The 27694-nt window shown below is 44.0% G+C and overlaps 2 protein-coding genes across 3 annotated transcripts; both read left to right on the top strand.

The window, feature by feature from the left end:
• The first annotated feature begins 1662 nt into the window (after positions 1 to 1662).
• KDELR2 (KDEL endoplasmic reticulum protein retention receptor 2) lies at positions 1663 to 14244 on the top strand. Its single transcript, XM_030958024.1, has 5 exons — positions 1663 to 1868; positions 8371 to 8471; positions 10878 to 11036; positions 12100 to 12352; positions 13028 to 14244. Exons 1-5 carry the CDS (start codon positions 1778 to 1780, stop codon positions 13060 to 13062), a joined length of 639 nt encoding a protein of 212 aa, XP_030813884.1. The 5' UTR covers positions 1663 to 1777; the 3' UTR covers positions 13063 to 14244.
• Positions 14245 to 14846: 602 nt separating this feature from the next.
• DAGLB (diacylglycerol lipase beta) lies at positions 14847 to 27342 on the top strand. 2 transcript variants are annotated; one of them, XM_030958492.1, is made up of 15 exons: positions 14847 to 15062; positions 15616 to 15767; positions 17920 to 18094; positions 18576 to 18837; positions 18915 to 19040; positions 20063 to 20190; positions 21100 to 21226; positions 21548 to 21631; positions 22065 to 22142; positions 22535 to 22615; positions 22699 to 22826; positions 23281 to 23349; positions 23445 to 23517; positions 24516 to 24769; positions 26213 to 27342. In XM_030958492.1, the coding sequence occupies exons 1-15, from the start codon at positions 14968 to 14970 to the stop codon at positions 26403 to 26405; spliced, it is 2025 nt and encodes a 674-aa protein (XP_030814352.1). In that variant the 5' UTR covers positions 14847 to 14967; the 3' UTR covers positions 26406 to 27342. The 2 variants fall into 2 exon arrangements, with proteins under 2 accessions (XP_030814352.1, XP_030814353.1); XM_030958493.1 differs by having other exon boundaries at positions 14880 to 15495.
• Positions 27343 to 27694: the final 352 nt, after the last annotated feature.

The raw sequence follows: 27694 nt of genomic DNA, 5'->3' as shown, positions 1-27694 counted from the left end.
GTTTAAAATAATTATTCTGATAGAGTTCAGATCTATAAAACTTTTCAAATACAACCTCTTCTCTTGGGAAGTAGTAAGAGATACTAGGGAGCTTGTCAAGGAGTTGTACTGCTGTACTTGTATACAGAGTGCTGTAAGAGGACAGGCTTTGATTGCTAATCTCTGAAAATAAGTAAATTTGTTTTTGTCACACAGGGGGTACTTACTAAAAAAGATAAACACCATAGCAGGTACTAATCAGTTCTCCCTTCTCAGGATTATGTAAACTCTCTAAAGACTTCAATCTTTGTGCCACATTTTAAACAGAAAAGTTAAAAGATTGTAGTTAGGATCCTTTTCTTAAATTTCAAACAGTCCATAACCTTCTGCTGTGGGAACTTTTCAGTGTATAATTCTGTAACAGTAAAGTCCTTATGCTATTTCCTCAAACAGGCTGTGAAACAATGTAAACCCAGAGATTTTAAAGAAATGAGCTACCCAGCAAAGCACCACTGTTTACCTGGAATAAGCTGTTACCCATTTTTTACAACCATTGGAAATCCTGTTCCTGGGCAGCTATTCTTATTTTTCTTTGCTCTTGTTTGGATTGTTGGGTTTTTTTACAGAGAACATTGGAGAGTTATTAAGAGGAGATGCCTCTTTTGAACTGCCCACTGAACTTTGCTGGTCATGTCCTGTTTTAGGGATTAAGGACTCTGAAGAGGCAGTGTGCTGCCTCTCAAGGCATGATTATTGAAGAAATAATTGCTTTTTTTCTTTTTCTTGGAAGTTTACACAGAATCACGGAATTGTTAGTGTTGGAAGGGATATCTGGAGATCACCCAGACCAACCCTCCTGCCAAGGCAGGGTCACCTGGAGCAGTGATACAGGAACGTGTCCAGGTGGGTTTGAAATGTCTCCAGGAAGGAAGAATCCCTGACTGCCCAGTCCTGTCCCAGTGTTCTGTGGCCCTCAATGTAAAAAAATTCTTCTTGTGTTGAGGTGAAACTTCTTGTGTTTCATTTCATGGCCATTGTTCCTTGTCCTGGAACCACGGAAAAGTCTGGCACCATCTTGGCACAGGCTGTCCAGAGAAGCTGTGGCTGCTCCATCCCTGAAGTGTTCCAGGTCAGGCTGGATGGGGTCCTTAGTACCCTGCTCCAGTGAGTGGCATCCCTGCCCACGGCAAGAGGCAGAACGAGATGATCCCTAAGTACCCTTCTCACCCAAACCATTCTGTGATTCCAGGTTCTGTGACCCTCTTGGCACCCACCTTTGAGGTATTTATATGTATCGAGGAGATCCCCCCTCAGTCTTCTCCAGACTAACAAGGCCCAGCCCTCGCAGTCTCTCCTAAGAGAGACACTATCACCTTTATGGCCTTCGCTGGACTCTCTCTAGTAGCTGATGTAGATTTTCACACTGTTGGCCTCCAACACACTATAAAATATACATATAATATAATAAATATTCTATCCGCTATTGTGTATATATCTATATCTATATATATAGAGAGAGAGAGAGATAGATATGTGTATATATATATATACAGATCAGCTTCTCGGCCGCCCCAAGGGCTGTGTCCCGCGGCCGCTCCCCTCCGCGCCCGGGCCCGCGGCCGCCGGGGCGGCCCCGCCGTGAGGGCGGCGCGGGGCGGGGCGGGCGCTCCCCCGCTTCCCGGCGTGCACCGGCGCCGGGCTGCCTGGCCACGTCCCCGGGCCACGTCGCTCGGTGCCCGCTGAGCTTGCGCCATCTTCGCTCCCCGGCTCCGGCTGCGCCGCCGCCTCTGCCGCCGCCATGAACATCTTCCGCCTCACCGGGGACCTGTCCCACCTGGCGGCCATCATCATCCTGCTGCTCAAGATCTGGAAGAGCCGCTCCTGCGCGGGTGCGTGCGGAGGCCGCGGGGCGGGACGGGCCGGGTGGCTCCGGGCCGCAGAGCCCCGCGGGAGCCCCGCTGGGGCCGGGCGGCGCAGCCCCGAACTCGCCGCAGGGTGCTGTGATCGCCCCCGAAGGGCCGCGCCCCGGGGAGAGCTTATCGAGCCGAGGCGGCGGGGGGGTCCCGCCTGTCTCAGTGGCCCGGGAGGCGGCCCCGGTGAAGCGGGGAAAGGCGGGGAGGGCATTGACCCCGCTGGGGCGCCCTCGAGGGCCCCGGGGCGGGCGGGCAGAACTCGGCCCGGGCAGGTGAAAAAGGACGGTCGCTCCCGTTCGCGCAGGGGAGGGGGCTCTGCCCTCCTTCTGACCTCCCCGCGACTCGGCCCCCTCCAAATGCAGCGCTGGCGGAGCGGGTGAGCGGCCGGGAGAGGGGGAAGGAGGAGGCGCATCCCCGCTCCGGGGTGGGGGTGCGCTGGCGGCAGCTGCATTTCCCTGAAAGGTGTTGTGGTTGCCATTATTTGTACTTTAATCCCTGTGCACCGGCGCTCCGGCTGTGTCCGGGAGGGTCGCTCCTTCCTTACGTAACTGCCCGGCGGCAGGCGAATGAATGGGGAGGCCGGTTTGGAGGGCGGGCGGGGGGGAGCAGCCGCCCTCCCTTCATCCCTCCGTCCCTCCATCCCTTCCCTCGCTTGCCCTGGCCGCGCCCGGCCCCCGGGCCGCCGGTGTGCGCGGTTTGGTGCAGAGCCGGCCGCCGCTGACCCGCGGTTCGCAACCTCTGAAGTTTCCCCGCTCTTCCCCTCAGCGGCGGCCTCACGCTCCCCCTCTCCTTGGCTTTTGTGCAGGAATTGAGCCGTGCTTGGTGCCGCTGTTAGGGCCGGTGGCGGGTTCGCTGTTGGCCCGCGGTAGGAAGCGGTGGGAAGGAGATTCTCGGCGGGAGCCGCGGGCTGTGTGTGTGACGTGGCAGCGGGAGCCGCGCCGGGTCCCGGGCGAGCCCCGCTCCGCCGCCCCCCGCTGCCGCTTCCCCCCCGTTCGCGACGGGCGTGCTCCAATTCCTTGTGCCGTGGTTCGCTCTCTCCCTTCGGTGTACGGTGTGGTGGTTGCAGGGAATTGCAGGCAGTTCCCATAACTGCAGCGTAGCTGATTTCTTTCTGAAAACTGGGAGCTGTTGTCATGCAAAATGGGCATTTCCTTGCCGTGTGTGTTACGTGGATGGGTTTTATTCTGCACGGGAGTTTGACTGTGAGCTTGGCTTTGCCTTCTCTCCAGTGAGCTTCTCCTTTTTTAGTGAGGGCGATTGTTCTTTAAATCAGTTTGCCGTGTTTTGATGATGCTATTTAAATACCGGGTTAGCGCTGTTGAACAGATGTGTCTGTAAAGTTTTCAGTTAAAAGCATGAAGAATTAGTTGAAGTTGTAACCTGAAATAACTGAGAATGGGGAAATGAAAGAGATTTACACTACAGGTAGGAGGAAGTACAGGTTCTGTGTGTTGTCATGTCAAATCACCAGCTAATCACTTGGTAGCACAAAAAAAAGAGTAAGTGAATAGTTTCGTTTTTTAAAAAGTAAACTAATAGCTTTGGCTTTAAACAGACTTAAACTAAAAACTGTTCTTAACTTTACAAAAGAGGTCAAGCAAGTGACTCCATGGCCCACATGCAGCGATATTGCAGAACTATTGTTGCTGAGGTCATGGAGCACAAGAGCACCTTCCTGCTGAACTTACCTGGCTCAGGCTCTAGTGCATCGCAGGAATCCTGCCTGGATCTGGCAGGACAGGGCCTTGCCTCCTCCAGCTCTTGAGGAGAGCTTTGTCCTGTGTTTGAGAAATGCAGTTGAGATTACAAACAGCAGGATGGTTAATGATCTAAAAACTGAATGCCATTTAATGTCTGAAGAAAGAAAATGTGAAATTCTATTGCAAGGCTGAAATTCAGATAGGGTTTGAGCCAAGAGATTCTTAAGTGACCTTTGGATGTGAGATTATTTACACAGTATAGTACAATGTGACCTGGTCCCATCTTTCTGCTTAAAAAGTGGTCAGATGTTGCTTTCCTTAAGCCAATTATGATTGAGAATCTCTCCTAGTAGAGGTTTATTCATAAGATAGCAGCCTCACACCAATCATTGGTACAGCTTTCTCCAGGACAGAAAAGTAAACAGGCCTGTGTCACATAGGGGATACAGCTCTCCCCTTTCCCAAATTAGCCAATGTCCCTGGACACAAACACACATGCATGAGCTCTTTCAGTAAAAATATTTGCTTAATTCATTTTCCTCAGGAAAAAAAAAAAAAAAAAAGAAAGCATAAATGTGTTTGTCAGGGTTGTTTCTTTGGTGTCTTCTAGTTCTGCCTGAGTCCTGAGGAGTAAATCCAGATTTATCTTGCTGCTGTGTGATTGGTGTCTGAGGCCTAGCAAGTTTGTCTAGAATGAGAAGAACATGAATACCTCAAAGGACCACGAGCAAAGTATTTTATTTTTGGGGCCCAGTTCTGTTCCTCCTAGTGGTTCATTGATGTTAATTGAGGTTTCTATTGATGAAACTGATGTAAATATACATTTGCATATGTTTGTAAAGTCATGCACGACAATAACCCCTAAGTAGTTACCAGTTAATGTTGAGCGGCTACAGAGAGCCACTTATTAGAGGGCTTTCTGCCATTTCTTTGCATTGTATGGTTATTAGAACCATTAATAAATTAAATAAACTTATACCTCGTGGTTATTGGTGACTAAGGAAACACAAGCAAACCAGCTGCTACTTTAACCAGGCACTTTTGGAGCAGGCTTTGAAAATAAAGGAGGGCTTCTAACTGCTGGCTGAACTGCAGGCTGTGATCCATGGAGAGCTGGCAAACCACATGGTGCCGACTCCTCTCTTCTGGTTGCATCTGTGTGTGTCTGAGCCCTTTGTTCCAGGAGAACTCAGAGCTCTGTAAAAGCAGCTGGAAATGAGGGAGACAGCCTGTGCACCTCTGCTGCAACCTGCTGCTTTTTGAAGACTCATAGTCCCCATTTTCTTTCTTAAGAAGTGACTCCTCTAATTGAAGAAGATAGGTAAGGCTAGGCTCATCTGCACTTTGAAGCAGTTTGTGTTTTCTGTGTTTGAGAAACTTAATTTTTTTTTCTTATTTAGTCAATAGGTTGAAAAGATAAAAAGGGGAAAGCAAATCAAATCTTGACTTCAGAATTTTAGAGCTGGCAGGGAAACAATTTTTTGGATGTCTGGTTGAGTTTCCAAATTTAGAATTTGGAAAAATATTTGCCACTCAAAATAACAGTTCAAAAATCATTAAGAAGAGCCATGGAGAATGTAATAGATAACTCCATTATCGACATCATGTCATAATTAGGAAATTCATGAGACTTAAAGAATCCTGTGCTTTCAAACATTGTCCTGTTCAGACTGTATTTTCTTACCAATTTCAAGTCAAATTAGGTTGTTTGCAGTGCAAATTACTGCCTGAAAATTGATTTGCCTTTCTCTGTGCCATTTATCAAGTGTTAAAGGTGACCTGCGGTTGCAGCGCTGTCCAATTATAAGCTGTATACTCTAAAAAAGCAGTATAGAGAGTAAATGTGTAGTACTTCTGCTAGGTAATGTAGCTGTATCTCAATTTTATGTGTCTGTTGTGGACCAGATAATATGCTAAGATGAAGACTTCTGACAGTACTTTGCCATAGGCTGCTGCTAATTTGTCTGTATTTTCACAAAAACTGCTGCTTTAGGTAGCTTTGAAATTTTTTTTTCTCTGTCTCTTTGAAGGAAAGTATTCTCTTTGTCAGTTGGAAATTTTGTCTTTAAAATTAGGTTGGATTTTTAAATTGGAAGCACAGGAGTCAATGCTGGTACTTATTAGGAGAACCAAAGGAGTTGTGGTTCTGTGGGTGATGTGGACTTGGTACAGAACTGAACTACTTTATTTTTAAAAGTCTGTGAAGTATCCATGGCAAAGTATGGACTGACCTTCCTTAGGAGAATTTTTGTTTGTAGGTTTTATGACTGTGCTGTGCAGTTCATGGTTGGTAGGTGTTGTACACACTGCCCAGCTGAGTGCCTCTGCTCCTGCCAGTTATTCCTTACCTGACTCACCACAGCAAAATGAAGTTGATAAGAAAGTACTACAATTTCGGCTCTGCCCTCCTGCCTGGCTGTGAAAATCACCTGAATTAAAGTTTCATGCTATGGCTTTCAGCCAAGCTGGAGTGCAGAACTTTAGGGACTTTTTCCATGTGTAAGGATGAAACAAAATGTAGAGGTTTGGTTCTTCCAAATTTGAGCCCAGAGCTTTGGAAGAAATAAAACTATTTTTATTTAGTTCAGGAACTAAGTAACGTTTGTGGGAGTAAAAGGAAAGGGAGAAGGATGAGAATAGCATCATTGTAGCCTCAGTGCATTGAAGTTGCCAGCAGTGAGCCGGGGTCAGTGCTGGGACACATACATTGATACATTTCCTAAAGTCTTAAAATGCACAAAGTGGTTCAACTGTCGTGTTTATCTGTCCCCTTGCCCTGTTTTTGTTTGTAGTTTAGATGTTTCTCCCGTCCCTTCATAGGCCTTTGGTTTACAATTTAAACCTTGCCTAGTCTAGTCTAGCCTACTTTTACTTGAAAATTAGTTTAATCTTGGGTCTAGGGTGGGTTTCAGGATATCACAACTATTCTAAAGATTCAAAAATCAGCGAGAGTATTGAAAGCCTTAAAAAAAATTACAGCTTTGGGGTTGAGGAGGTAAGATTGACAATGGCTTATAAGAATTTCTCAAGTATATTATATGTATTTATGACAGTATATCCAGGTCCAAATTTATAGCTGTTATCAATAATTAATGTTTCTTATATGCTGGTTGGTTTTTAGTTTTGTTTTTTTTTTTCTGTTCCCAGTTACTTGCTCAAAGAAAATAGCATGCTAAATAATTTAGCCTAATTATACTCTGTAGTATCACTCTGTTCTGTAATTTGTCCAGGTGGATTTCTTTGTCCTGTGGGTTCTGTCCTTAGGACAGCTTTGCTTGCTGGGAGGTTTTATTGGCAAGTTGTGATGCCCACAAGCACACCTGGGATGAGCCCAGAGTTCTGCTTCAGCTGTCTGTGCAATGTGGTTGTAGTTCAAGAAATGTCAAATGTTTTTTTTTTCCTTAACTTTGGGAGGTAGTTTGTTTGTGGGGGTTTGTTTTAGTGTTGGTTTTGGGTTTTTTTGGGGGGTGGTGTGTTTTGTATGTGATACTTGCAGCTTGTGTTTTACAGCTCTACAGCCTGCAGGTTTTGAGGTGGTTTATGTTCCTTGTACTGTACTTGGGCTGTTCTGTAGGTGGCACATGAGGCTCACCTGGCAGATATTTCAGATATGAAATCTGTAAACCCCTTTCTAATTGTTACTCTTTCAGCCATTTGTGTACTTCAGAGGTTAAATTCTTTCGTCTGGAGCAGTTTATTCCATGTTCCTTAAGCTGGAGTGAGAAAGGACTTCAATAGCCATAGCAGATTGCCTTCTCCTAATTGCTTTATGGTGCTGTTAATAAAAGCCTTTCTAGAAATATCTCTGTATAAAGGGACAAGGATTTTCAGCCTCTCCTACAGAGTATTTTTCCCTCTTGTTTTTTGAAGAAGACTTGCATGCTTAGCTGAACAGATTCAATTATTTTCGCCCTGGATGACTGAAAACAAGAATAATTGGAGTAACAAGACAGAGGCACAGAGGAGGTTGTTTTGTCCCCCTGCTGTGACACACCACCACATCAGTATTATGGAGCGATGCTTCACCTCAGCTTTCAGAAGCTTTTAGTGACTGACTGTGCAAAGCTTTTAGGCTTCTAACTGTGCTCTAGTGCCTGAAGTTAAGTACAAACAAACATTTTGACATTGGGGCTTTGACCTAGAATTGAAAGTTGCTTTGAAGATGCAGTGTAGATGTCTGACATTTTATCTCACTTCTCTTCCTTTTTAAAATTTTGTTTTAGTACATTATATGTGGGTTTGATTGTTGATGTTTTTCTCACCATGTGGCCAGTTGAGTCTGTGAATTGAATTGCCTTGTGTTTTAAAATCTGTGTATTCCTCTAAAACCCCATTATCAATGCCATCTTACCTTCTGCTTGTCACTGGGTCTGTTCTGTATTGCCCTTGTACCTTTGCAGCTATTCAGCATCTATAGATTGTACTGAGGCGCATGACAGCATTCTCAGAACTGAAAGCTAATGCAGCCTTGCCCAGTGATAATACAGAACAGATAGCTTGCAGGTGATATTTTTGGAGATGACACTACCTGCTGTGAGTAACTTCTAAACCTTGTGTAGTGCCAGCACCTCTTCCAGTACAGGGTAACTTATGTTCACACTACTGAGCTATATGGGCTTAGAATTCTGTTTGTACAGCTTGGCAACTTGGATTTTGTCCTAATTTTGTGATCAACCTGCTTAAAAGTAAAGGATATATCCTTTCTCATCCTGGTCATCAAATGTTGCAAAGCACCTCATCACTTTCTGAATGATTAATTATTTCCTTTATCACTTTAGGTATTTCTGGGAAAAGCCAGCTTCTGTTTGCACTGGTCTTCACTACCCGTTACCTGGACCTCTTCACTTCATTCATTTCATTGTATAACACATCTATGAAGGTAGAGTATGCTCAAGAGTTAGAAAAGCTAGTGAGGATGCATGCAGAGTGCATAATGCCATTAATAAAAGCCATTTTTAATGGCCCACTGCACCAAAGCTCTAGATGGGCTTTGGATAAAGAGTGTGGAAGATGGACTCAAAATCCTACTTCTTTTCTGCACTCTACATGCAATTTTAAAAAACTGTTTATATCAGGATTGTGACATTTAGAACAAATGACATTTTGGTTATTGAAAGTACAAGCTTTTGGAAAAATGGTTCAGATAAACTGTATTTCTCATTTGAGACATTAAAGTTCAAGTAAATCTCCTTTTATTCACTACAAGGTAAATTAGTATTCAGAGTGCACTGCCAGAATTGCAGCTACTGTCTGGTCAGAGGCTGATGAAAAGTTGACATGAGTAAGCTGTAAGGAATGTAGCTTCTTTGAGTTATACCCCTGTCACTTGCCCACTGAATGCCAGTGAGCCTGAATTTGAGGTTTTTACTTGATCATTTCTGCAATTTCTGGTGCTGGGTACAAGAAAATAAAGCAGTGATCTGGGAAAGAGCAGTATGTTTATGTTTTTTTAATCCAATTCCTTTATTTTTTGATTTTATTGATGCTTTTCAGCTTTAATTTAGAGGGTAGTGTAACTTTGCCAAGAGGAAAGACTAAAATAATCAATAACACAAAATGGATGGATAAATTAGGGAAATAATACTGTTAAATAAAATAATGTGTCTTAAACTCACACTTGCTTTCCAACAAGTGAAATGTGTATGCTTAAGTTTTAATATTAACAGTCTAGATGAAGAGCTGTGGACTAAATAAAATATTCTTGAAACAGAAGTTTTTTCCATATTTAATTTCTGATTGGAAGTTACCATTAGGTGCACTAAAGGAGAAGGTAGGGGGTTTTTGCCATTAATTTATGTATTGGTTGTGATTCAGGACCATGAGCACATCTTTGTTCTGCAGCCCTCCTAACCAAAAAAGGAAGGAATGTGGAAATACTACCTTTCAAAATGGTAGCCTCTATTTCAGTTTCAAAGGTTATTGCTTAGAAACTGATGTATATAATTTTCTTTTCAGCCCATTACTGTAGTGTGAAGATGAAGCTGCTTGAGTGTCTGTCCCAACACAATTTTGTGTTATATTTATTTATGTGTAGGAGGATATAATGTTACACAGTTGTTCAGAACAGTTGAGAACTTGAGAGAACTTTAGCTGAGAAGTCGAGAGATGAGATTCTTGAGATGAAGAAGTTTGTAATGTAAGAAATTTGGATTCATTCACACTTTCTCAGTGTCTTCTATGACCATACTTGCTGTGATTTGTTTACACCCATAGTAAAGGTTCCCTGTATCCTGTCCTGTGGTTTATCTCCACTCAGCTGGGCTGCTCGTGTAGCAGAGCCTTTGGATTCTGAGCTCCTTAATACAGTATTTGTAGGATTTTGTCTGTGAGGAGAACATTTAGTGATTAATAGCATCTGCAAACAGTGGGATTTTTAATCTGTTACTTCTGTGTTGCAAAGAACCCTTTTTTAATGTGATAAATGGTTAGGAACATTTAATCTTTGTGCTGAAAGTGGCAGAAGCTAAAATATTTGTCTAGTCTGCTGTACTGTGTTCACTCCAGGACAATGAGCTCTGTCCTGATGATGGCAGATTGACCTTTAGAAAGTCTTAGATTCTCTCTAGTTCTGTTTTCTCACCTGTAAAATGAAGCTTTTTGCTTATTCCACAGGGAATAGCTATAAAGTCTACTGTGCCATAACCCTTCAAAATGGTTAGGCATCAGCTCAGATTGAATTCTGGTTCATTGCTGCTGTCAGTCTTGTAGGTTTTGGGGCCTCTTGGTTGGTGAAGAACAGTGTCCAGTTGCCACTCTTCAGATTTTAGAGATGTTCAAAGGTCCAAAGGAAATCAGCTAACTTGTGATATGTTTAATGGTTATCTGAATGGGGATTATTTAATATTTATTTATTGCCACATGAGCCACTCCATGCTGGGCTTTCTGAATGTAGAAGGGCCCCTTCCATTATTATTGTGTGTATGCACCTGCACATTTTTAACCTAAATGTTTGGGGCCAGTCCTTCCCCTGCAGTTGCAGAACATATATTCCTTCTCCAGTCACTTCCTTAGTTCTGGAAAGGGTCTTCACCTTTGGGCAGTCACTTCAACCATGGGCATGTGATGCCTTTAAAACAACAAAACCAGTAGGGCCCAGAATGGCTGGTTTTGAATTATTACTCTGCTGACAAAAGTTTAGCACCACCAACAGCCTTCAAAACCACATAAACAATGCAAAGAATCAAAAAAGACCACTCTTATTCATCTTAGTGCTTATTCAGGGAGTGTGGTTTAATCCTGGAACCTCTGTGGATTGTTTTGGGGTTGTTTCTTTCCTTGCCCTCAGCTTATCTACATCGCTTGCTCGTACGCCACCGTGTACCTGATCTACATGAAGTTCAAGGCCACCTATGATGGAAACCATGACACCTTCCGAGTGGAGTTCCTGATAGTTCCTGTTGGTGGGCTCTCTTTTCTTGTCAATCACGACTTCTCTCCACTGGAGGTGAGTTGATTGTGGGCGTGAGATGATATTTTTTTTGCTGAAATATTTAGAACCTGAGGATGAGCATTGTTAGCCTGACAAGTAAATGGTTGAAGGATGTCTCTGTTTAGTAGGTTCAGGCTAATCCTTTTCCTCAATGAATCTCTGTGGTGCAGATATCTGTGCAAATTTAAGGCACCTCAGGAGACCAGCACTGTTATCAGCATACATATTTTATTAAGCAGAAAACTCTGTTTTTCCCAGTACACTCTGATGGCTGTATTAATTCAGAATTCCTTTTGTTCTGTTTCTTAAAGAAGTCCCCAGGAATGCAGTTTGTGAATAGTTGGTGCCACCTGGTGAAAACAAAAGGAATTATACTACTACTTAAATTCTATAGAATTGCAAATGATCTAGACTATAAAAAAGAATTGCATTATATTTAAAATGCAGCTATGTGTTTAATTACAGAAAAATTATATTAAAAATGTCATTACAGAGAGTTCAAGCAGGTAATTTTTTCCTACAAAGTAGAGAGTAACTTTAAATGCTTGTTTTATGTGGACTGAGCTGCATTTTTATATTGGGGTTGAATGAATTTATTACAGAGTAAGGGAATTTGAATTGCAACACTTTGAGACATACTTCAAATTTTGTTCTGTGTTAACTCATTCTTTAAACAAATAGATAAAAATGGAAGAACATTAAGCAGGGGAAGGGACTTCATTTTCCCTGCAGCTTTCTCAGCAGGGAATCTGTAAGCTGCAGTTCATGGTAATGTGAACTGGGCGCACACAAGTTCCCTCACAAGTAAACCTGTGTGTGGCAGCTCAGCAGAGAGCTGGTTTGGAGAGTCTGCTGTCTGCCAGGAGAGTTCCCTCCTCCCATCCTCTGGCTGATTATGAAGCTTTCATTTAGTTTTTCCTGTATCAGGGAAAATTTGCCAAAATACTGGACCTCTATGAATAGATATTCATCCATCCATAACATTGTTAGAGAGTGAAAAGTTGAGCCAAGTCAAATATTTTCTGTCCTGCTGTTATCAGTAAGACAGTTAGATATAGCTGTGGTTTTCTCCTTTCAGATACTGTGGACCTTCTCCATCTATCTTGAATCGGTTGCTATTCTCCCTCAACTTTTTATGATCAGCAAAACTGGGGAAGCAGAGACCATCACTACTCACTATCTTTTCTTCCTGGGTCTGTACCGTGCCTTGTACTTAGTCAACTGGATTTGGCGCTACTACTTTGAGGGATTTTTTGACCTCATAGCTGTTGTTGCTGGTGTGGTCCAGACCGTTCTGTACTGTGACTTCTTCTATTTGTATGTTACAAAAGGTAAGTAATACAGTAACTTCCAGCTTCAGGTTGTGGAATGTAGCAGTTAACAGCTTCATAGGGGTCTGCTACATCAGCATTAACAGCTCATTAATTCTGTGTGCAAATTAGTTCTGAAATACCCTTAATTTATCAAGTACACTTTCTGCTAGTGTGGGGCATTTCTGAGGATTTTTTTGGAGTATGGGTAGAATATAAATGTCTAAATGGTCTGATGAACTTTTGGAAAAACTTAAGTATGGCTAAATATATATTGCTATTGCCTTCCATGGATAAGCATGATCCTCCTGCTTCCCCTGACCATGCACACTGTTACATACAGATCCTGTGATACAGACACCTTTCTCAGTGGTTTAAATACCACCAAGAGTTGAAAGTTTCCATCATGTAACCACAAAGCTGTGTTATTTTTGTCATAATTCTTAAGAGGCTGTGGTGGGGGTCTAGTATGTCCTGTGAGGATGAAAAGTGGGAACTCCAGGGTGCCACAGGAGGGCAAGGTTAGAATTCTAGTTTTACCAGTATGTATTGAAAAGAGGCAGCCTAGGAGGACTGTCTGCAGTGGACCCATTTGGTGTAGAAGGTTTTGGTCCCTGGGACGTTTTAGCAGTGTGTGCTTCTCCTGCATCACAACTTTGTTTTGCTGACTGTTTTCTTTCCCACTCCTCCTTGCAGTTCTCAAGGGAAAGAAGCTCAGTTTGCCAGCGTAAGTGCCAAAACATCACCAGCATCTGTCCTGTTGGATGCTTGGACAGAACAATCCTTATCACAAGCAAAGGTGAAGATGCTTGAGACAGAAAGTCAGAAACACAGCTCTTTATAGTGCAGGTAGTCATCAGCGGCTCTGTAAGAACGGAGGAAAAACAACCAGCAGATTTCTGTTTGATGCATCTTGCCTTTATCTTTTTTATTACTATGTATAAAGATTTTTTACATAAAGAAACTTATACTGTATTAATAAATTCAGTGTATGGTTTCAATTGGAATAGTTCCAAAAGTGAGATTTTTGTGAGATTGTTTATGACCAGGAACAAGTGCAAACGTTTTTTTAATTTTCAAGATTTTCTTTGAAATGACTGATTTTTTTTCTTTTGTTTTTTTTCAGTGCACAAATATGTGCATCCTTGATGGATGGTAGTCATCTGTTCTTTCCCTTTGATTCAGTTTTCATTCCACTATATTTATTTTTTTTCCAAAAGGCGAATATATGTCAACTCTAAATCTGAAGCCACCGATGTTTGATGTGATGTGCTGGTGCCCAGTCTTTGTGCCATCTGCTGACATGGAGTTCCTTATTCAAAATATGTGCTGGTGCTAGAAGGGGAACAGTCACATTTTGAAGTTGTTCCCCTTCTAAAACAGACTGATGGCAAGAGGGCAATGAGGAAATCACTTGAGGCCGCAAGGATGGGCTCTTTCTGTTCTGCCATGATGCCTGGGAAGGTAATCCCAAAAATGAAAGCACTTGGCAGCCCAGGTTGTGAGGGGTAAGAGATGAGATTGTGTTAATTAGTGGGAAATGTCTGTGACTGTGTTGTTTGTTCGGGAAGAGGAGGTTGAATATCTTGGATGTCCAGCCCTGCTCCACCATTACAGCTATGGGAAAGGGAGATGTGTAAGTTGTTGATTACAGAAATCTGTGGGTGATCATTTTAAACAATATCTACATTTTCTTATTAATGAATGCTTTATAAGCAACTTCCATGTTCAGCTTCAAGTGGTTTTCGATGTCACTTTTGGACAATTAATATTTTTTTTATAAACTTTTCAGAATCAGCAGCACCAGTTACCATTCTTCATCCTTTAAATGATTCCCTTTTTTTACTGAGCTGTTGCATGATTTATCCTGTGTTACCATCCTCAATAAACACTTTATGAAATGGTGAAAACATTTTGGGTTTTTTTCATTTTTTCATTCTTGAATGTGAAAGTTTTCTGTTTGCCTGGGACTGGATGAAAAGTTCCGGTGAGGATGAGCTGCCTAATGTCATTGCTGTATTGAAATAAAAAGTTTTTAAGGCTCTGAGGGGCATTATCACTGATGGAAGCAATGATGGCTGAGTTCTGGCTTGTTTAGTAAGACCTCAAGTCTTCAGCCTGGTGCAGAGGAGGGTTTGGTGTTTGGTTTTATCTGCACTTTAAGTTGCCATCAGTCTCTGCTCAGTGAGCGCTGGCTCTCATTGCTGGCCCAGCTGAGCGCTGTTCCTGCCTCCCTGCTCCGAGCCCCGCGGGAGGGAGCGCGGGGCCTGCCGTGCCTCGCGCTGTGACGTCATTCAGCGGCCCTATTGGAGCCTTGTTCTCGTAGTGTGACGTCATGGGGCAGTGACGTCGCGGCTCCGGTATACCCCGCCCACTGGGGCCGCGCAACGCACGCGCCCTGGGCGCCGCCGCCCTTCCCGCCGCCTCGCGCGCGCGCCCCGGGACGGGGCGGGGCTCCCGCCAGGCGCGTGCGCGGCACCTCCCGATCGGGGCGGGGCGATGTCCGCAGGGCGGAGTGGGCGTGCGTGACGTCACTGCCCCGTGAGGTCGTACCCGCCCCGGCGGGCCGTGAGGCCTGAGGCGGGGGGGCGTCTGGAGCCGGGCCCTGAGGGCGCGGCGGCGGCGGGACCCGCAGGATGCCGGGGCTCGTGCTCTTCGGCCGGCGCTGGGCCATCGGCAGCGACGACTTCGTGCTCCCAGGAGCCTTCGAGCTGTTCGTCAGGCTGGTGTGGTAAGGCGCGCCCCGGGGCTGCTGCCCGCCGGCCCGGCCGCTCAGCGGCGGGACCAGCGGTGCCCGCGGCCCGGGCTCTGCCAGTGCCTGGCACAGCTCGGCGTCGGTGCACAGTGCACAGTGCGGTGCCCACGGCCCGGGCGCTGTGGGTCCGTGGCTCAGCTCGGGGTCGGTGCACAGTGCACGGTGCGGTGCCCGCGCTGCCGCTGCGCTCCGGGCCGCCCTCACCCGCCGGGCTTAATCGGCGAGTAGCGCTCGGGTGTTTTCGTAATGCACCCGGTGACTGCTTTGTGTCCGCGCCGCTCCGGGAGCCGAGGGAGGCAGCGATAGCACCGGGCAGGGAGCCTGTGGCTCCGTGTGCTCTCGGCGGAATTGTAATTCCTGCTGAGTGCTCGTGTAGTGGTTTCATCCCGGCACTTCCCTTATGTAACAGGTCCTTTGCTGTTGATCTCTGTGCAGTGCTTTCATTGAGGCGACCACTGTCGATCAGGCGATCGCTTCACAGCAGGAACTTCTCCCTTCCTGCTCTAACTGTTATCTCCCTTCCTGGCAGGTGGATTGGGATTTTTGTCCTTTACACAGTTCACAAGGGGCAGTTTAACTGTCCTGGGGGAGGATTGCTGCACAGCTACCTGCTCGGCCTCATCATTCTTCTGGCTTCCATAATATGTGCATTATGTGCTCTTGTATACGTCAGTATGCAAGGTAAATAATAATAATGTTTTGTCTTTATCTAGTAGGATTGTAATAATGTCTGGTTTTAATCCGGAGCTGACATAAAACCTATCAAAAATTGAAATCTTTTAATGGTAGTCAGACTTGAAAAACTTCAACAGCATTAACATATTTGCTTTAATAGTATTACCTTTGTTAGTCTGTAATCTAACATAATGAATAGATACAACAGCTTAGTTCAGCTAATGGTTCATTGCCATCAGAGCATCCTAAAAGCTCTGTGTGTGACCTCTGATGTAACACTGCTCCACCTCTCTGACAGGGATTTAGGGAAGTGTGTCCAGAATCATTTAGAATCATTATCCTGTTAGTTCTGCCCTGCATAGGCAGGTTTAGTCATATCTTGTGAAAGTCCCTTAGCTGCAGTGACCTGCCTGGGGAAAAACACACAGAAAAGTGAATTACATAAATGTCTTAATAAAACTGACATTGAGTACTGTTAAATAGAGCAGGACCACAACTTGAAATGAATGGCTGAACAGAAGTAAGGACCATAGTGCAACTTCTAATTATTTGTAGAAATGGTTCATTTTGGGTTAAAATTGCTAGGAAAGCTTTTTTCTGGTGAGGCACCTGATCATCGAAGTAATGTTAAGAAGATTAATTTGAAATATGTGTGTGGTCTCTGGAGTAACAGATGAGACTCCACAGTTTCCAATATCTTGGTTCTCATGACTCACTGAAAATAAGTATTTATGCTCCTGTAAATAAGTATTTATACTTCTTTCCATTTAAGCAATTTTAACAGTGCATGAAGAGAAACTATGACAGAGCAGAGGTGTGCCTGATAATCCTGGCCTTGAACCTGACCACTGGTTTTCCTAGAGTTTCCAGAGGAGGGGAAGTAAGACCAGCCAGACTGTGATGTTTATATCAAAGTTTCACAGAATATCCTGGGTTGGAAGGGACACACAAGCATCACTGAGTCCAGCTCTTAAGTGAATGGGCCATGCAGGGGTCAAACCCCTGTCCTTGGTGTTGTTAGCACCGGGCTCTGACCAAAGCTGCAGAGGTGAGGGATGTAACTGTAAATAGCAGTGATGAAAGAACCTTGTTCAGTGTGAAAGTACAGCTGTGAGGCCATTGTAACTGAGAAATTGAGCAATTCTGAGGCTGAATTTCCAGGAAAACACAGGGTGAGGTGTGTTGGAATGCGTGGGTTTGGGTGTGCTGGGTCTTGCACCAGCCCTTGTGCTGTCCTGAGGGTCGGTGATGCCAGCAGGGAACCTGCCTGCAGCCCTCACACCCTGGGGGTGAAGTGAGAAAGGAAAGTTGTTTTGAGGAAGCACAGTTCCATCTGATTGTGTCTGTGTAAGCATCCACAGTGCTGCAGGACAGGCTGCAACCTGAGAATGGGAAAAAGCAACCTCTGGATCGGGGGCTTTTGAAACAGCTTCATCACTGGGTGTGAACCACAGCTTTGTTATTGGAACAGTTCCCAAAGTTGTTTTTGTTCTGCAGCCTTGACAAATCACTTGTCTACACCTGAGCACTCACACCCCAGTACCCATTACCTTGGGATCAGCAGACTGGTTTAAGAGATGAGCTGGCCAAGTTACTCCCTTTTTTATTGCCTTAGAGTGCTGAAACTGAGAGGTTATTAGTAAATTAACAATAGAGAAAAGAGCCTGAGAAGTATTTGTCCTGGTAATGGTCCTACTTTTGTTCTCCTCTTACTATTTAGTAACTCCAGTAAAAAAACTTCATTGTAGCCCAGCAAAATAGGATGTGAAAATGAAATATTAACCAGGTAAAAGCTAAACAGAATAATAAAAGCAGGACCCAGGAGTCATGAGGAACTGTAGGTGAGCCCGTGCTCCTGGATGCAGCTCTGGCTTATGTGGGGCACAGCACTGCTGCCTCAAGTTCAGTGCAAAACTATCTCTGGCTAGAGTTGTTTTGGGTTTTAGTGGAGTAGATTCTAAGAGTCACAGCTATAAATCCACTGTTGTTTTTCTTAGCTTCAATGGTAGCTTTCCATTAGTATGAAAGAACTTGATAGTTTCACTTAAGTTTCTTACTTTCTGTGAAGCCCAGAAAGTTCATATTTCCAGATAGGATTTTATGTACTTGTGGTGCATTCATGAACAGTTCTTGTTTTAAATTCTCTCTCTAATTTCAGGAACAATTTCTAATCCAGGCCCAAGAAAATCACTTCCCAAAATACTTTATACTCGCCTGCTTCTCTATTTCCCTGAATTCATCTGGGCTGTTGTAGGAGCTGTGTGGGTGTCAGACAACAGTGTGCAGTGTGAGAAGACTGTGATAAATGGCGTCATTGGGACAGTTATTGCAAGGTAAAGGTGCCTCCCCACAAATCTGAGCTTGACTGTGCATGGGAAAGCGAAAATGAGTTGGTATCCTTCCTTAAAAGCGCTGCTTGCCTTGGGAGAGAAAGTGTGTCCTGCAGTGAAGGAAAGGAGGTGAAGGTCAGAAAGGGTAAGAGGAGCAATGGGAGTGTAGAAAACTGGATAAATCTGAAGAGTGCAGTAACCTGATCACTTAGCTGGTAGTGAAAAATGGAGCTGCTGCTCCTCTGTGCTGCTGCTTCCAAAGCTCTGGGCTGTGGTTCCGGCTTTGGTGCCTTGTTCTGGTTCCCAGAGTATTGCAAGCACAATCCAAGAGCTGCAGCCTCAGCACAGCAGCAAGAGGTCTCCATACAGAATTCAATCCCCAGCTTTGGTTTTGGGCTGCCAAGAAATGTAGTTGGGAATTCTTGCACATTGTCAGAAGTGTCTGGTTTCACAGTCTGCTATCCCACTCCCTCCTGTCTGGCAGCTGGATTATCATCGTCTTTACCATCATTGGAGTTGTCATTGTCTTTGACCCCCTCGGGGGGAAGAAGACGTTCTACCTGCCTGACGGTGTGAGCCGCAACCTGGAGAGCAGCCACTCGGGGCAGCTGCTGTACAACGTGAAGAGCTCTGCCACCAGGGTGTGGGAGAAGAGGATCAGGCTGCTGTGCTGCTGCATCGTGCAGGACGACGACCACCGCGTGGCCTTCACCAGCATCGCCGAGCTCTTCCGCACCTACTTCTCTGTAAGAGCCTTACTCATGTTTGTGTTGGGCATGGAGCTGTGGGATGGTTTTACAGAGCCTTCCGTGTCTTTGTGCAGGACACTGATCTGGTGCCAAGTGACATAGCAGCTGGTTTGATTCTACTCCATCAAGAACAAGATAAAATGGAAAGTTGCCCCAAAGAGCCTGAAGAAGTCCTGTGTCATTCTCCATCATCTCTCGTGGTAAGATGGGCTTGGTGCAGCCTCTGGTGTCGTCGTTCTGGGAAATGGTGCCAGGTCAAATTGAAATGCACTTCTTTCTGGAGAGGGTTTTCTTGTTTTATTTTGTTTATTCTTTTAATAAAATTAAACACGGCAATAAAATTCATAACAATGAATTATAATTCATCTTTATTAATAAATGTAGTGAAAACAATGAGTTTGTGGTCAAAAACAATTTTCTGCTTTTGCATGAGTAGAACTTTGAATGGGGAATTAAGTGCAAAAAAAGGAACCATTTGGGACATTTGATCATTGATGAACAGTTGGGAGAGAAAGGGAACAGAGGGAGAATGAATATTTGGTACTGTTTGCATACAACTGGGAAGGTAATCTAGCATGTATTGTGGGCTGTTTGTCTGCTGCAAATACTCAGGCAAAGTAAGAAGCAAAAATAGCAGCTTTTAAATGCTTGCAGGTGATGGGTTAGTTTCCTAACTGATTTTTGCTGGTCTTTGGTGGAAAAGTGCCTTTGTAAATTTTTCCCCTCCTTTTAGCCTGTGTTTCGTAGGTGTATGTAGTTTTACTTTAACCAGGAACTCTGGTTAAAGTAAAAGGAACTTTAAAAGGAACTCTGTCAAGTTCCTGTGGAATGCAGCCAGTGGGATGGGGTTGTGCTTTAAAAGTCTGGACCAGAGGGCTCTGCTGCAGACTCTGCAGGCTTCCCTTGGACATCCTTAGGTAGCATAATTGCAGTGAATGTTTTCAGCATGGAGCTTATCAATGTATCAGCATTGGAAAAAACTGATTCAGTGAGAGCTTTTCAAGATCTTTGAGCTGTGTAGCTACGTAAATAAACACAGATTTTTTCCTGAAATACAAGTGGCTATTTTTAGTTCCTCTTAGACCTTGAGGTTTTCCTTTTGGGTAGTGTGTATTTCATAATGCCTTGATTTTCACTAGCCTGTTTTCAGTTTTATTCTGAGGCTGCCTAACACAACTTCCTCCCTTTCTCTGCTTCTTTTTCTTTCCCTGTGTGCCTCCAGACTGATGACTTGGATGTTGAGCTGGAGAATGCTGCTCACTACATGCTGTTTGCTGCAGCTGCCTATGGCTGGCCCTACTACGTGTACACCAACCCATATACTGCACTCTGTAAGCTCAATGGTGACTGGTAGGTTTGACCTCAGAGCTTAAAAACTCACATCTGCCTTCTATTTAACTAGTCTTAGCAGAAGTAGAATAGTTACAATAGCAGCATTTTTGTTGCATTAAATTATATCACTCTTGGGTGTACATGAGCTTGACTGCTGGAGTAATCTTTCAGAAATTCAGAGAAACAAAATTCCAGTGTCTTTCCACCCTCAAACAGATTGGGGTTTTTTTCCATGGGTTTGTGATTGAGATAAAAAATAATTTAGCAAAATGACAAAGGAAGAATTCAAATTAAATGAAATATGTTTTAAAATGAGGCTTTTTAGATGTTCCTTTTGGGCACAGATTTACATGTAGAAATAAAAGTGTATCAATAGTTTTCTCTGTCCTAAGGAATTAGCAGAAGTTCCCTGTCCCTCCAGCCTCCTTTTTGTTCCTTTTGACTCCTTCACTCAGAAATGTTTATGGTCAGTAAGTAATTTTGCATATTGCTAGATAGAATTACTGTATGTGACCACTGGTATTTGTGACTAGAATAATAATTTTTGTAATTACTAATATGAAATGTCCATATGATTTACTGAAATATAAGTCACTTGGGGAAAAAATATCCCATAATACTGTGGATAAAACATGAGATCAGATTGCTGTGCAGATTTTTGTTTGAATTTCCTTTTTCCTTGTTTGTATTTTCTCTCAGTGGCTTGTAATGTTAAGAATCCTTTTCTTACTGCGCTGTTTGCTCTGCCAATGCTCCTGTAACAAGGCAGAGGTAACATCTTGCATCAGAATGTTTACTGGTGCTGTTGCAAAGAGAAAGCACTTCTGATTCCTGGCAGAAGGCCCTCTGCAAATTTAACTGAGTTTGATTCCTTGAAAGGAAACCTAACAAATTGGAACATGAAAGTTTTTCTCTTGTGTTTGTTAGTTGCAGAAATAGACCAACAGATTCTGAAATAACAGGCAGCGATCGTCATAACTTTCACTTTGGATCCATCCTAAAAATAACAGGGCTGCAGTACAGAGACTTCATTCATATCAGCTTTCATAACAAGGTAAACAATCTGGACAGGCTTTGGGCAAGCTGTAGTGATGAATTCGGGGGAAGCAAGGGCTGAAGGGTCTCGTTTGCCTTCTGCATTTATGAAGTGTAAGATGCAAAAACAAATGAAAACATTCAGTGTGGATTTCTTTTCTATTCTAACAGAACAACCATGAAACCATTGCTATAAATCTGTCTCAGTATTGAAAAAAGGCACTTAGACCAACCAAATAAGAGACCAATTCAGCTTCTTTCCATAGTACAGCATGGAGCTCAATAAGAGCTTGCCCTTTTAAATGTTGGTGTCTTTACTGATTACATTTTTCTCCTCCAGATCTATGAGATTCCATTTTTTGTTGCTTTGGATCACAAAAAAGAAGCTATTGTGGTCGCTGTGAGAGGAACCTTGTCTTTTGAGGTATGATGCATCTGCTATCAATAATTAGCTTTATAGAAATGAGTGAACTCCCAGTACCCAGAGGAAACTGTGTTAGGCTGGCACATGTTAAAATAACTCACTCACAGGTATGAGTGTCCCAGGTTTAAGTGGTAAGCCCTGCTGCCCTTGGATGGGTAATATTCCCTGTGCTACTGGAGGAGAGAGAGGAGGACAGGCAGGGGTAATTGCAAGTGACTGCATGGAGGTGCATCCATAATGGGGTCTCTGCAGTTGAAAATAGTTGCTAGGCTTGGAGCTGTGCTTGCTGTGTGTTTGCTGGGGTTGGGGTGTGTGGTGGGATGTGTTGTGCTGCTCACACACCTGCAGCCAGCTGTGACAGGGGTGAGCAGCACTGCATGACCCAGGAGCCTCCCAGCCCTGCAGGGAGCTCTGACCAAGGCTTTGTTCACAGGACATTCTCACTGATCTGTCAGCAGACTGCGAAGACCTGACACTGGAGGAGGTCCTGGAGAATGGGTTTGTGCATAAGGTGTGTGTGTGTGTGTGGCCTGTGGCTATTTGTAGGTCAGCTCAGCAGTAGCAAGCTAAATCACCTGGGATCCTTAGTTAAACAGAAGAATGTTCTCCTTGTCAGATGGATTGCATGAATTGTTTCAGTGTTTGGTGCATCAAATGCTGCCTCTGGCACTGCAAGGTAGAGTTTTTAATCCTCTTGTCAGACTTAATGTACTTGTGAAATATCCCCAAACCTTTTTAACCCATACCTACAATACATACAGAGCTCTTGGTTCTAGCCAGACCTCTGTCAGGAGGATGTCAAAGAGAAGACCAGCTTTGCACAAAGTTGTTCTGTGGTGGTGTTGTATTTAAACTACACCTCAGATTAGAGACACCCTTCTAACCTGAACTGCTCTCTTGTAGGGAATAACTCAAGCTGCAAATTACATCTATCGAAAACTAATAAATGATGGAATTTTAAACCAGGCATTCACAATTGCCCCAGTAAGTTACCTTCCAAATAATTTGATTTAAAAATTACCCACAGCTTTTTCTGTATCCATCTAAGTTTGTCTTTCTATCTGCAGGAATATAAACTTGTGATAGTTGGTCACAGTTTGGGTGGTGGGACAGCGTCCATCTTGGCCATCATGCTCAGGAACTCCTTCCCCACCCTGAGGTGCTTTGCCTTCTCCCCCCCAGGAGGGCTCTTAAGGTGAGAGGCTTCTGTTGCTGGTTCTGTGTCTAAGCTGTAAAAGTCAAGGCAGCTGCCAGCTGTGTTAGCTGGGCTGACTGTGGGAAGAGTTTTTATCTTCTCCACTCTCCACTCAAATTCATTTGCTCCATCAGGAGTTGAGTTCTTGATGGAGAATGAAACACATCTGGGGAATTCTGTCAGGCAGTACAATTAAAGTTTAAAATAACTGTTCCAGTTATTAACTGACTTGTCTGCCTTGGCCTTTTGGACATCCACACACCCTTAGGGTCAGCACTGAAGTTACTCTGTTGCCTTCAGCAGGAAGGTCTGAACACCCACTGAGCCACTGACTGCAAATGGTGCTGCCACATGCTTGTATTTCTACTGAATTGTTATGATCATCCTAAAACTAAAGTGTGGTTATCTCCTTAGTGTATCTAAACTGCCTTTTTTTTTTCTTCTTTTTTTTAAGCAAATCACTTGCAGACTACACTAAGAATTTCATCATTTCAGTCATTGTTGGAAAAGACCTTGTTGCAAGGTGAGATGAAAATACTTTTAAATTGGTGTTTGGAGATGTGTTTGATAGTAGACAATAGGAGGCTTTGCTTTACTTTGTTCTGTGTGTTTAAACAGGTTAAGTATGCCCAACATGGAGGATTTAAAGAGAAGAATAGTGAGAATTGTGGCAAACTGCAACAGGCCCAAGGTAACCAAATGCAGTTCCTGGTTAGAATTGTGGAATTGTTACCTGGGTTAAGCCCCAAATTTAATGCAGTGACTGCTGGTGTGTGTATTTTTGATCTTAAAACCGAGTTACAGTTGTGTTTCAGAACAAAATTGTTTGCATTTAATTCAGTGACATTTGTGTTAGTCTCCTATCCTGTAAAGTTGTGTTGTTGGATATTAGGATTCAGTAAGACTCCCAGTATACCAGTTTACAACATCAAAGGCCTGAAATTATCTGTTTGCTAGTTTGGCTGATAAAAGGAAACTACTAAAAAACAAAAATGGGGAAAAAACCCCCAAACAGCTAAAATTACAAAAAGTTAGTAAGATTACTTACTTTAATAGTGTAATAACTAGTACCAGTAGGTAAGCAAATTGTTGATTTTACTTATATTTTATTGTCAGAATTCATTTGGAGAGCAAATATTTCTCTGTTACAGCGTTAAATCTTTACCTCTTTTTACGGTTAGTGGGAAACAGTTTTGAATGTGCTGGATCAGGTGGTGTCAGGCAGGGTGGTACTGGACATGCAGAGGTGTGGCCTAAAGATTCAGAACTGCCATTTTTGAGCATCTGAATTTGAATCTGCCATGCCCCAAAATTTCAGTGTAGTCCTTGGGATCAGCAGAGAGTCTGTGTGACCTCATAAATACAGAATAAGGTAATGGACAGGTAGAAGTTACAGGTGCAAGAAAAGTTAAACCTGCAGAGCAAGAATCCACATGGAATAATTCAGCTGGTAAAGATGGTAATGTTTTCTGTAGTGTTACTGGAGGCTAAGGATCCATACTGCTGAAATTAATGTTACTGTGAGGAAAAATTGGGAAGGAGATCATTATCAAACAAAATTTGGGGAGCATGTGCATCAAGTAATTTTTAATCTTTTAGTTGTATTTTCAGATGAAGTGTGTGCAAGCACACAACTAGAATAAGTTACCTAAAGGGATGCCAGACTTCAACTGTTCTCTCTGATTTCAGTACCAGATTTTGCTGCGGGGATGTTGGTATGAGGTGTTTGGAGGAGATCCTGATGATTTCCCCACAGAGCTGGATGGGAGGAACCAGGATGCCCTGACCCAGCCCCTCCTGGCCGAGGAGAGTTTAATGGTTCATCGATCACCTTCGTACAACGCCCTCGAGGAGGAGCCACACTTGAATTCACCCCCTCAGTATCCTCATCTGTATCTGCCTGGAAAGATTATCCATGTTGTTGAAGAATGCAGCTCTAAAAGGTAAGTGGAATAATGAATACCACTCTCCTGTTCCCTGAAGTCCACTTACAGCTCCTTGTCCCTTTCAAAGTGCCCATTTCCAGCTCTGTGCATCTCCAGTACCCAGTTTTGGTTATTGCACGTTACCCAGTTTTCAGTTTCTATTCTGTCTCCCAGCTTCTGTCTGTTTCACTTCAAGCCCTGGACCCTGTTCTCTTTATTGCCTTATCCGGCCGTTTATTGCAGCTGCTGAAGTGAGGACTTTAAACCCAAACTTGGCAAGCTCAGCTTTGCCAGGTGGCAGTTTCTGCCCGAGACTGCAGATCTGCAGTGTCCTGGTAGAGGTGGAGTGGTAACAATTCCTCATTCCTGAGCAGTCCCCTGGGTGTTGGTGATGAGAAGGAGGTGCAGTAGTGCCTGTAGTGCTGCCCCAGTACCCAGTGTTTCTCCACGTAGTCTGTAGATTTTCCTGTCACTTGCTGCTTTTCTGTGGATGCAGGAAGCTGAGACAAAGACACCAGAAAGCTGAAACTGCTGGAAGGGTGAGGATTGTGGCTTTGTTGGGGCAGTGTTGTGTTCAGGTGGTTTTTTTGTGTGTTTTTTTGTTGATGTTGGGTTTTTTTAGACAAAGCAATGTGAAACAGCCCATAAGCCAGGCAGGCCCTGATAGCCTCTCATGTTGTGAAACAGAAATCAGAGCATTTTTAACTTGCACAAGTCTATCTTACAGAAGAAAAGGGAAATTGCCCCTTACAGAGAGGAAAAAAAAGGATTGGAGAAGAAATTCACTTCTTTCCTCCCATTCAGTAGATCAGTGTTTTGTTTAAGCTGCACATCTTTAATTTCTAAGAATTTTAATACTGATTTTATAAGTTAGACACTTGAACACCTCTGACCTGAGCAGGTTTTCCCAATGGCTGCTCTTCTGCTTTATTGAGCTAATTTCTTTTCTTTTAATTTTTATTACTCCATAGCACAGCAGTTAATAGTGGGAGTTTTTCTAAGTAGGCCTAGCACACCAGAGCCCCCATCGTGTATTTGGGATTTGATTTTACAGACTGGTGCATCCTATGTGCAGCATTAAATGTATTGCCTGGTCTCCTATTGATACCACTGTGATTTATTGCCTAAATTTGACATTAACCACATGAATGTGCAGTGTTCAATGCCCTCCCCCTCCTTGCTCAGGCTCTATTCTGTGTTTTTGGGAGCAGAATTATTTCATCTATGGTGGCTTCTTTCCCTGTTAAAGCACAATGTAATGTGGTGCAGTTCTGCCCTCAGGGACACTTCACGGCAGCAATTTTGCTGTTTGCTGAAGGGCAGACCTGCAGCTCTCTGGGATCTCACCTGCTGCTCTGAGAGGGTTCCAGTTCCTCCCTCAGCCATGTCCAGAGCCTCCAGGTTGCCTGTTCCAGTTCTGACAGAGCCATTTTTGCTTTTTATTGTGTGTTTTTTCCCTAGGTTGTGTTCTTCAGATATTAAATACACGGCACGATGGTCAAATGAAACCGTCTTCAGCAGCATTTTAATAAGTCCCAAGATGATCACAGACCACATGCCAGATGTTGTGCTCAAAGCTCTGAACAGTTTGTCTCAGGAACATGGATCGTGTCTGTCTTGTCAAACACGAGAATACAACCCCAGTGCAGTATAACCACAGCTCCAGGAGGACCTGGGGGCTTTTTTGCAGGTTTCAGGTATTCAGGACACATTCCACTTTCATGCTTAAGTGGATTTCAGTACTTTTCTCACATTGCATAAAATGAACAAGGGTGTTAGTGCCCTTGCCTCTGCAGCACTCGGGGAATGTTCTGCTGGTGAAAGCACAGATTGTGGCTCTGTGCTGAAGGCTGGGCTTGCCCAGAAGGGATCAGGATGAGGAGCTCCAGCCCAGCCTGTGTGCGCTGGCACAGCAGCTGAACGCTGACCAAAGTGAATGTGTGAGAACCACGGGGCAGAGCAGAGCCTTGCCAGAGCTCATCCAGCACCTGCAGCTCCATTCTGCTCCCTGTCCCTCCCTGGCTGCCTGGGCCGTGGCAGAGCCCAGGGGCTGCAGCTCAGGGCTGCAGGGTGAGAGTGAGCCCAGCCCAGGCAGGCTCAGTGATTGCACTATTTTTTCTTACAGATTGTGCTGGGATCCCAGGGTTGCAGGGGAGGGCTTGTTGTGGTCAAGTGCTGCTTGGATATACATGTGCAATATTCTTTAATCTACCTGTCTTTTGTATGTGTTGATCTACATCACTGCTTTTATTGATTTTAAACTAAAACTACTTAATGAGAAGGAAAAAAAAAATAACATTCAGGCCCTGGCATCATGTTGGTCACCTGCTCTAGCTCCAGCTACTGAGCACCACTCTGATTCTGCCAAGAACGTGTAACCAGTTGTAATGATTTCTAAAAAGTGGATTCCTTGTTTCTAGTGTGTAACTATTTTAATTCTTTTTTCCTTTTTAAGGCTCAGCAGCATTTATTTAAAAGAAATTGATGTAAGTAAATTATGATGTGGTTGAGAATTAACTGTGTGGATGTTCCTGCTGTGATACTCGATATGGAGACAAAATTAAATAAAACTTTGGCTCCTGTGCAAGGACAGTGCTGGCTGTCAGAGCAGTGAGGTCAGGCAGCAGCAGGAGGGACCCTGCTGCTTTTGGGGCCTGTGGGGTGCCAGAGCCCCAGCCTTGGGTGCAGCCACTCCGGAGGAGGGGAGGCAGCACACAGAGCAGGGCTTTCAATAAAAGCCTGGGATCTGGGCCATTTAAGCACAAACTGTGACCGGTTCAGAGCAAAGGGATTTCTGTTTGCATAGAGGGCAGTGGAACAGAGAACCTGGCCCTGGCTGCCAGCAGCTTTAGGGCACTGCACAAGCAGCAGCAGGAGCTGTAACAACTGCACTGAGAGGGCAAGGCCTCTGCAGAGCTGCTGCCAAGTGCTGGGTTTAGTTTG

This window comes from Camarhynchus parvulus, chromosome 14 (genome assembly GCF_901933205.1).
Source record: "Camarhynchus parvulus chromosome 14, STF_HiC, whole genome shotgun sequence".
Classification (NCBI taxonomy): Eukaryota; Metazoa; Chordata; class Aves; order Passeriformes; family Thraupidae; genus Camarhynchus; species Camarhynchus parvulus.
This window is presented reverse-complemented; position numbering and strand designations above follow the sequence as displayed.

Bases quoted from the DNA above. Each gene is read 5' to 3' on its own strand.
- KDELR2 (XM_030958024.1), top strand. From the start codon at position 1,778: ATGAACATCTTCCGCCTCACCGGGGACCTGTCCCACCTGGCGGCCATC. The intron at 8,472-10,877 runs GTAGAGTATGCT...CCTTGCCCTCAG, and splicing joins TGTATAACACATCTATGAAG to CTTATCTACATCGCTTGCTC. The intron at 11,037-12,099 runs GTGAGTTGATTG...TTCTCCTTTCAG, and splicing joins ACGACTTCTCTCCACTGGAG to ATACTGTGGACCTTCTCCAT.
- DAGLB (XM_030958492.1), top strand. From the start codon at position 14,968: ATGCCGGGGCTCGTGCTCTTCGGCCGGCGCTGGGCCATCGGCAGCGAC. The intron at 15,063-15,615 runs GTAAGGCGCGCC...CCTTCCTGGCAG, and splicing joins CTGTTCGTCAGGCTGGTGTG to GTGGATTGGGATTTTTGTCC. The intron at 23,350-23,444 runs GTGAGATGAAAA...GTGTTTAAACAG, and splicing joins GGAAAAGACCTTGTTGCAAG to GTTAAGTATGCCCAACATGG.